We start from the raw sequence: 10,183 nt of genomic DNA, 5'->3' as shown, positions 1-10,183 counted from the left end.
GGCCAGAGGCAAAACCCTTTCACCTGTAAAGGGTTAAGAAGCTATGGTAACCTCGCTGGCACCTGACCCAAAATGACTAATAAGAGGACAAGATACTTTCAAATCTGGAGGGGGGAACAAAGGGTTGGTCTGTCTGTGTGATGCTTTTGCCGGGAACAGACCAGGAATGCAGCCTCACAACTCCTGTTAAATTAGTAAGTAATCTAGCTAGAAATGCATTAGATTTCCTTTTGTTTAATGGCTGACAAAATAAGCTGTGCTGGATGGAATGTATATTCCTGTTTTTGTGTCTTTTTGTAACAAGGTTTTGCCTAGAGGGATTCTCTGTGTTTTGAATCTGATTACCTTGTAAGGTATTTACCATCCTAATTTTACAGAGGTGATCCTTTTACCTTTTCTTTAATTAAAATTTTTCTTTTAAGAACCTGATTGATTTTTCATTGTTCTTAAGATCCAAGGGTTTGGGTCTGTGTTCACCTGCACAATTTGCTGAGGATTCTTATCAAGCCTTCCCTAGAAAAGGGGGTGTAGGGCTTGGGGGGGATTTGGGGGGAAGACATCTCTAAGTGGGCCCTTTCCCTGTTCTTTGTTTAAAACGCTTGATGGTGGCTGCATACGGCTCAAGGACAAGGCAAAGTTTGTACCTTGGGGAGGTTTCTAACTAACCTCAGCTGGTAAGAATAAGCTTAGGAGGTCTTTCATGCAGGTTCCCACATCTGTACCCTAGAGTTCAGAGTGGGGAAAGACAGCCTGGTTTGTCCTGCGAGAGGCACCACAGCAAACAGTGTAAGAACTGTAAAGATCTCAGTGCTATTGCAATCTCATGCTTTCCCCGGAGGAGGCACAGAAGGGAATATTACAGTAAAAGCGGCGGTGGACCGCTCCTAGCTACCTGCTCCCAGCCTCTCTCAACAGGAAGGGAAGGCAAAGGAGTGCTGGCTGTTGTGGGAGCTTCCAGCTATTCCACTCCCAGCCTCTTGCTGTTGGCAATGGGGAAAGACTGCTGACTGGGAGTCGATGGGAGCACCAACCTACATGATTCCCAGCCATTCTGGGCAAGGAGCCCTGTCTAGCATTGCCATTGTGTAACATGGAAAACTCGCTTGTTCTTCTGGGTCTGCAAACAGCAATAGCAGGAAGTACAAAGCTTTGGCTGAAAAATGAGTGTGTGTGTGTGTGTGGGGGGGTTCCAGTTACTATTCCTTTCTCCCCTTCTCTACCCCAGTGATTTATGGCTGTGGCATTCCTGGTGCTGTGTGGGAGAGGGAGCCACCCCAAGGTCTCCAATCTGCAGACCAAGGTCAATAATGTATCATTGTATGTTGACCAAATGACCCTGGAAACCAGCAAACCCCCCCAGGCAGGAGGAGAGGGCAGATGCAGTGCCCAGAGCTGGGGAGCTCTGGAATATCTAGAGCCAGTGAACGACTGATTTAGAAAGGGTGGGAGAGACTCCCTTCCTTGCCAAATAAATCGCTGTTCTTCTCTCTCAGGGAGTAAAGCCTCCCTACAGCTTTGCTGGAGGAGTTCTCCCCAATGCACAGGCCATAAAGGCACCAAGGCCAGATAGCAGGTACCCTTTGTGTGGCCACAGCAATCTCTGTGTTCAGGAGGGAAGGCAGGTGCTTGTGAATGGACCTTGTCCCAGGCTGCCTTCACTGGAAAGGGGGCAAAGAAAGAGAACAAGCTGACAAATACTTCTCAGCCTGTATAAATAAAGCCTTCTGTGGCCCTGCCCTGTCCTTCATCACTTGGCAAAACTCCCCTCCTTCCAGGACAGCCAAAGAGGTTAGAAATGGGGAAGACTTCTCAGGTCACCTATCCATTCTCTTTTCCCACTCGCTCCTGTGCTCCTCCCACTAGCCCCCAGCCCCTCCACTGCTAAGGAAAGATTGTTCCCTGCAGTCTAGTCTCCAGGGCACTGAGTGGTTACTGTCCCTTCGCTCTGAGCAAGGTCAGCTCTCATGAACAGGAACTGAAAGAGATAAAGGGTCTCAGTTAAGAGAGAAAAAGACCATCCCACAGACCAGGAGGCTAGAAAAAAGGGAGAGGAAGCCATGACTGCTTCCACAGAGACAGGTATGTGTGTAGGTGAAAGAGCGAATGTGTGTGTGTGTCTGTCTATGCGTACCCGTGTTGTGTGATTGTTTGAGGTGAGTGATTGTGTATGTGTGTGCAAGTTGTATGTTTACATGTGTTTGTGAGCACTTGTGATCACGCAGGGATGTGTAGGAGTGGATGTTTGAATGTGGGGTTCTTTGTATAATGCAAACGTTTTATTGGTGTGTATTTTTATCTCTGCATATGTGTTTCTGGGTGCAGGGGCGTATGTATCTATGCTTGCATGCCTAGGTATAAAATGTGTGATAAGATTTGTCCCTAAAGAATGCAAATTATTGAAAACACAAGTCTCAAGGGGAGGGTGGCAGAGTGGCTGACTCAGGGGAACTGAGATTGGAATAGTGCGGAGATCATCTCTGGGGTATGAAATGCAAGCCAGCCCCAGGTAGTAGTGGGGGGTGGCAGGATTACCAGCTGGGGGAGGGATAGTTCAGTGGTTTGAGCATTGGCCTGCTAAAACCTAGGGTTGTGAGTTCAATCCTTGAGGGGGCCATTTAGGGATCTGGGGCAAAAATTGGGGATTGGTCCTGCTTTGAGCAGGGGGTTGGACTAGATGATCTCCTGAGGTCCCTGCCAACCCCGATATTCTATGATTCTATGATTAGAAGAGGGTCAAGGAATGGGATAGGAGGCCTGTCTGGTGCACTGGGCCTGAGCCAGCACCAGGTGAAGAAGATTGGACGGCCCGGAGATTGGGGGCTTGGATACAAAGCCTTTCATTCCTAGGGCATTGCTTCTGATGCAGCCCCAGGCTGGTTATAACAATGTCATGGCTACGTGGCAGCCAGTGTTGAAAGAAAAGTATTTATTTTTGTATTCCTGTACGAGAGCGAACATAGTTCTGTGTCTGTGAATTAGCCGGTCCAGCTCCTAGCAGTCATGTACCCACATCATTGGGAGCACTGCTATTAAGTGTCCCTCTTGCAAGTAAGGTAGGGAAAACTGACTTTGGTCCGGGACAAAAAGAGTTAAAATCAGATACACCAAGAGCTTTCCTAAACTCCCTTTGAACTTTATCTAATCCCCTTGCAAAGGTGCCAAGATGTTTCATCCCAGGCCTGGGAACCAAGGTCACTAGGTCTATATTTTTATTCTTTCAGCTATCGCCTTCAAGATTCCTACGAACCAAACTAGCTGCACAAGAGCAGGATAGCAGCTCCATTCTGGGAGCTCAGGGATGCATGAGAGGTCCTAGAGAAAGGGACTCACAGAAAAATCACAGATAGCAAGGAGAGACTGAGAGCACAGGGAGGAAGAACCGTATCAGCAACGTGGGGCAATTTGGCAGGACCTAATATCACAAAGAACAAACATTTTCCCTAACGTCTTCCAGGCTGAACCCTTCCAAAATGTTTCACAAGCTGATGCAAAGGGCCGGATTCTCCTCTTATACCACTGTAAATGAGGAGGGGCTCCACTGAAATCAACGGAGTTGCACTGATGTACAAACGGTGTCAGAGGAGAACCTCTGGGGTGGAGCATGGCCACTGTTTAGCAGGGCACAGCAATACCACACAGCTGACTGCGAGAGAAGAAAAATCTAGTAGCCAGCTGAAACTACAGAGAGAAGTGTTGGGAGGCAAAGTGCAGTAACACAAATGAGAATTTAGCCAGGACACCAGGGTTAACACTCCTACTCCTACAAAGAGTGTCAAGGGATTCTAAGCACCCCATTCTTGGTTTTATATCTCGTCTAGAGATGTCCCCAGCACCATACTAGAGTTACAGGGTAGTGGTGACTCAGAAGGGAGAGCATCCCCTACTGAACCAGCCACCCCACTCCCTGCAGCACAGTGCCCCCTAATGCTATGCTAGAGTCAGTGCTGAGTCAGAGGGAAGAGCACCCACTACTGACCCACCTACCACACTGCTGATTCTGAGAGAAGAGCACCCCTACAAAGTCACTGCTTCCTGATATATTAAAGCTGCCTGTGGTAGTTTGCCATCCAATTTCCAACCCAGTTAAACTCCTTATCTAGATGTAAGGAGCATATACCCCAGGTGGCACTGTGCATAGCAGCCCTGTGGTAAGAATGATAATACATGGCAGAAAGCTGGTGCAATTAGGAAGGAACAGGGTCACATTTCTCTGGACTTCCACTGTAAGGAATAGGTGGGTGTGAATGGTCACTGATTTCCTAAAATGCTGTCCTGGATCCCTGTGTTGAGAACTGGGATCCAAAAAATCACCTCCACCCCCAACCCAACATGTATTTGTACCAGCTCATAGGTGACTCTCCATTCTCTCTTCCAGTAGGTCATCCATCCAGAAGTGCTAGCCACAGGTAAGAATGACAGCTCTAGTCTGGTACGTGACTGGTGCCACAGAGAATTTCAGAGGGAGTGGGTGGGATTTTCTTCCCCTTAAACTTCTGCTATCTCAAAGGCATCTTGCTATTTTCCTTTCCACTCTCCTCTCTCTCTCTGTCCTTTTCATAATGATGTAGGTCCTGGAGCAGTACGCTGCAGCCATGGTGCCTTGCTTTATTGTAGACAGAATTCTTGCCTTCCTTTACAACAAAGCTGCAGCTCAGACTGAACCCCTGATCCCAGAAGTCCCAGGTACCATATATCCCAGGGGTCATTAGAGACAGGACCTGGGGACACACACTCATACAGGCAGTTTGTCTGACCATCTGCAAAGCGGTGGTACTAAGACCATACATACCGTCCCTCTCCCATCCTCACCACCGTCTGTCTCTTTTGCTATATGTGAGACAAGGGGGAGTCATTAAAGATGTTGGTGCCAGTGATGGAATCTGGGTTTCAGGTGGAAAATACAGCCAAAGGAATTTAGGGCGATCTTTGACCCCAGTGCATTTCCCAAGGTGACCTACCTACTCTATGAAATTAAGTGGGGCAGCAGCACCAAGTTCTGGAGGAAGTGGTGCCCAAACACCCCCACCCAGCATGCCGAAATAAACTGCCTGGAAAATGACTTCAGGGAGATACACCACAGGCCTTCGGTGCACTGCTCCATCATCTGGTTCCTGTCTTGGAGCCCCTGTGGGCTGTGTTGCAGACTGATCATTCACTTCCTACAGGCCCACCCCAAAGTGACCCTGCAAATCTACATAGGGCGGCTCTTCAGGCACAGAGATGAACGGAACCAACAAGGCCTCAGGGACCTGGTGAGCAGTGGAGTGAACATTTATATCATGACCCTGCCAGGTAACACTTCCCAAGGTTACAGGTACCTCAGTTCTGAACACTGGGGAATGGTACATGAAGCCTTTCACTTCTAGGCCACTGGTGCCAGTTAGGTCCCAGGCTAGTAGTCAGTGAAAGTCATTCCGGTTTGATGGCCATGTGAAATGAGCTGGTGAGGGTCAATCCATAATCAAATACTGCCATATTGGCCAAACATTGATTCATTTCTAGGGAAATGCAGTGGGGGGGGGTGTCAATGGGTTAGTTCAAGTATTTCCACATGCTATTCCCTGCTCCCTGAAGAGAGAATGGAGTTTTAGCAACTTCTCTTGCCCCCTGCTTTTTCTTTCTCTCCCCCCATTTCCCCCGCTGGTTCTGCCTGTTCCCTTCCCAGAGGGTGGGAAGCTCTCGGAGAGAAATCTTCCCCCCCAAGGCTATGTGGAGTCAGATAGATCCCTAACCATCACAGGTACAAGAGCCACCCTCATGAGGCACCCTCTTAGGGTACAGCGCTGTAGGCTACATCACTTATGCCTCAAACCAATCCCGTTAGGAGCTTGGTGTCATCTCCACACTGTCCCAGTTTCAGGAAGTCTTTGGTATATAGGCGTCCCCTCCACCTTTGAGCATGTGGGCATGTCTTTCTTTTCTCCTCCCTGGGTCACTGTATCCTGAGCAATAATGAGGACACCCCCTTCAGCCTGAGATTGGAGCTTCATGCAGGGCAGCACAGCACATCAGGCATCTCCAGGTGCCAGTGTAACGCCAACAAACTGTAGTCATCGGCAGGCAGGACCAAACCTGGGGTCTCTGGAGCTTAGTGCACAAGCCTCTACTGCATGAGCTAAAATCCAGCTGGCTGTTAGCTAAGGCTGTGGAGCAGACTCATTTTATCTCTCTCTCTAAGTGGTCTCGGTGCCACCAAATGGGACAGAACACCACACCCAGGAGGTGTGTGGGTTACACCAGCAGTTCAAGTGTCCCTTCTATTAAGGCTTCTCCTCCCTTGCCTTGATCAAACTCAGGGCAGGTGATGATTGGTGTATCAGTCCCCTTGTTGTGTCCTTCACTGCATGACTAGTGATCTTGTTATTCACTTAGCTTACAATTACCGTTGGAGAATATTTGTTGACCACCAAGTCAGAGAAGATGATATTTACTGGTCCTGCTACTTCACTCCATGAATGATATTCTATATGCTTGAATTCCAGTGTATCCTACAGGTTGGTAGGTGCTTAATGGTGGGGTGGGGAGAGAATTGATCCAGCATCACATGTAGGTAAAAGGAGATGGTCCTGTGGTTGAAGCATAGAACTGGTAGTCAAGAGACCAGAGCTCTCTTCCTGGCTCTTTCCAGAGGGAATCAAATTCAGCCATGGAGTAAATGGACAGAACTCTACTGAAGTGAGGTTGCACCAGATTAAACCAGGAGGGTGAACTTTAGCCTAAGGAGGACTATGTCCCATCAGTGGCATTTCATGTCTCTCCTTCAACATCTCCTCTGGCTCTGATGACCCGTTTTCATGGCTCAGCTCTAATATATGGAGAGTGTCATCTGGGTTCATGGGGTCATTGAGTATTTTGTGGGTTTCCTTTCAAATTTCTTCTCAGTAACACGGTTGAAAAGTGGCCAGTGACTGCAGCTGAAGGGAGAGGTTCTTTATTGTTGCTGCTTCCCTTGAAATGCCCAAGTGACCCTATCATGATGCCATTGGACTGTTAGCTTCCAAAGTTCTTTTAATATCATTTTCTCTCTTTGTACCAGGGCCTACCTCCTTGTTTACAGATTTGGCTGAAGAATTACACTGGCTCACCTTTTTTCCGACTCATTTTACAAGAAGCTCATAGAAAAATACTCTGGCAAAGTCTCCATACAGCAAACAGTCACCAGCAGCGACTGATTTTCAGGCCTAGGCCATCAGCTGAGCACTGGTACCCATCAATGTATTTTACTGGACCACCGGGCAATCACAAGCAGTGACCTGTGCTCAAGCCTAGACACAAGTCAATCAACAGGCTACACCAACATATTAGCCTGGAGCACCAACCATTGTTCAAGCCTGAACCATCAACAAGGCAAAGAGTTGGCCCAGTCTTGTACCTTGGTGTGTAGCTATGATTGGATGCTTGTATACAGGTAGGTATTTTTTTGGAATATCTACAGTGCAAGTGAAGATTGTGATTGTAGCAAAGGTAGGCATGCCTGTTTTATCTCTAAACTGGTGAGAACAGGTATCAATAGTAGTGTAGATGTGGTGACATGGGCTTCAGTGCAGGTTAGCAACCACAGCACATACACAGGCTCCCTGGAGCACTTGTACTCTGGTTGCTAGCCCATGCTGAAGCCCATGCCATGACATCTACTCTACTATTGTTACCTGTACTCACTAGATTAAAGCTAACATGGATATGCTTTGCCACGCTACAGTCACACCTTCACTTGCAGTGTAGACATTCCAAAAAATAACCACCTATCTACAAGCATCCAATTACAGCTACACACCAAGGTACAAGACTTGACCATCAACCAATCAACAGAATGACTGGCATCATCGTTATACTGACCTGGACCATGGTCCAGTCTCATGGATAGATGACCCTAATGTCTTCAATTCAGTTAACTGAAATGGGCTAGATTCTGTTTTCATCTGAATTCAGTGGAGTTACTCTAGATTTCTACCAGTGCAAATGAGATCACGGGAGGAGGAAGAGGTGTGTATTTCCTAAGGAGCAATCCTTGTACTAGGTACATTTAGGGAAGAGTGCTTTAGTAAATTACATTACTATAGATACAACTCAGGTGTGCCTAGTGCCTTATCAATGATCCATAATTAGTAATGATTTCAAGCTGGAGATGGAAAGTGGAGATTTTAAAGTGAGTGCATTTGTGAATTGGAGTAACAGCCTCAGCTTTATATCCTGCAGAATTGCAAGTGGCTTTGGGTGACATCTAAATACTAGTCTTTTAGACTACGATGAGTTTTTAACTCCCATCAACATTCAGCCATGCCAGAGAACTGGCTACATGCTCAGTTGACCCCTGAACCAGTCACAATCATTGCTCCAATTTGTAGGGAAGGCCAGAACTTTCATAACCACGTTACAACTCTGACACAGTTAACTTCCCCTCTATAAGTAGGACCCAGAAGCCCAATCCTACATACACAAGTAACTGTTGTTGAATAACTGTTGAAGCCAATGGGATGGTCCATCTGAGTATATTTATTCACATGGTAAGTGGTTGGAAAACTGGGCCCGATGTTAAGGGGCAACCAGGTTAGGGGCAATGGTGTTGCAAACAGAGTCCCCAGGAGGGTTGTAGTTGAAATGTAGGCAGGGCCTTATTAGACCAGATCTTCACTTGCCAGAGATCAAGGACGTGAAGAGCATATGACTAATGGTGATGAGAATGACACATTCCGAAAACATATTTCTCAGAGCTCTGAATGTGTATTTTCAATGTTTAGCTGTAATTCGGCTCATATTGCTTCAATATGATCCCTAATGATATTCCTCAATTGTGATAAATGAAGCGGGGGGGGGGAGAGCTCCCTTTCATGGATCCAGCTAGCCAGTTAGCTATAAAATCCCTCTTGGTAGCTGTTCTCTACTTGCTTTACCTGTAAAGGGTTAAAAAGTCTCACTGTTATACATAAGTAAAAGGAAGTGAATGGGCACCTCGCCAAAAGAACCAATGGGAAGGCTAGAACTTTTTAAAATTGAAACAAGACTCCCCTTTGAAGAGTCTGTGTTGTTCTCCTGGAGAGCAGGGACAGGGCTGAAACTATGCTGTAAAAAGCTTTAAGCCAGGTATGAAAAATCATCAGATCATACCTACAAGCTACCCATTTAAAACCCCAGATATGTAAGTAGATCAGGAAATGTCTAGAAAAACGTGATTAGGTTTATTTCTTTGACTTGTGGACTCCTCTGTGCTAACCCCCAAATGCTTTTGTTTTGCTTGTAACCATTAAGCTGGACCTCAAGAAAACCATTCTTGATGCTTAATTATTATATTTTCTCTTTTTAAATCTAGTAATAGCGTAAATTTCAGATGTATTTTCTTTTTTTGTTTGTTTTTAATAAAATTTACCTTTTTTAAGAACAGGATTGGGTTTTTGTGTCCTAAGAGGTTTGTGCATATGTTGTTTAATTAGCTGGCGGCAACAGCTGATTTCCTTTCTTTTCTTTCTCAGCTCTTCTCCAGAGTGGGGGTGAAAGGGCTTGAGGGTACCCCACAGGGAGGAATTTCCAAGTGTGCCTTCCTGGGTTCAAAGGGTTTTTTTTGAATTTGGGTGGTGGCAGAATCTACCCATCCAAGGTCAGAGAGAAGCTGTAACCTTGGGAGTTTAATACAAGCCTGGAGTGGCCAGTATTACATAGAGTGCTTCCGCCGACGTGCACGGGCTGAAATTGTGGAAAAGCAGCATCACTTGCCCCATAACCTCAGCCATGTAGAACAGAATTCCATCCACAGCCTCAGAAACAACTCTGACATCATAATCAAAAAGGCTGACAAAGGAGGTGCTGTCGTCATCATGAATAGGTCGGAATATGAACAAGAGGCTACTAGGCAGCTCTCCAACACCACTTTCTACAAGCCATTACCCTCTGATCCCACTGAGGGTTACCAAAAGAAACTACAACATTTGCTCAAGAAACTCCCTGAAAAAGGACAAGAACAAATCCGAACAGACACACCCCTGGAACCCCGACCTGGGGTATTCTATCTGCTACCCAAGATCCATAAACCTGGAAATCCTGGACGCCCCATCATCTCAGGCATTGGCAACCTGACAGCAGGATTGACTGGCTATGTAGACTCCCTCCTCAGGCCCTACGCTACCAGCACTCCCGGCTATCTTTGAGACACCACTGACTTCCTGAGGAAACCACAATCCTTCGGTGATCT

At 46.7% G+C, this 10,183-nt stretch overlaps 1 protein-coding gene across 1 annotated transcript; it reads left to right on the top strand.

Moving 5' to 3' along the window:
- Positions 1-1,900: 1,900 nt before the first annotated feature.
- LOC119849529 (C->U-editing enzyme APOBEC-1-like) lies at positions 1,901-9,154 on the top strand. Its single transcript, XM_038386549.2, is given in 5 exon segments — positions 1,901-2,079; positions 4,376-4,406; positions 4,892-5,292; positions 6,373-6,494; positions 7,037-9,154. Coding segments are annotated over 5 exon segments (792 nt in total). The 5' UTR covers positions 1,901-2,057; the 3' UTR covers positions 7,253-9,154.
- Positions 9,155-10,183: the final 1,029 nt, after the last annotated feature.

The sequence above is a fragment of the Dermochelys coriacea genome, chromosome 1 (assembly GCF_009764565.3).
Source record: "Dermochelys coriacea isolate rDerCor1 chromosome 1, rDerCor1.pri.v4, whole genome shotgun sequence".
Lineage (NCBI taxonomy): Eukaryota > Metazoa > Chordata > Testudines > Dermochelyidae > Dermochelys > Dermochelys coriacea.
Note: the sequence above shows the minus strand (reverse complement) of the source record. Positions and strands in the feature narration are given on the sequence as shown.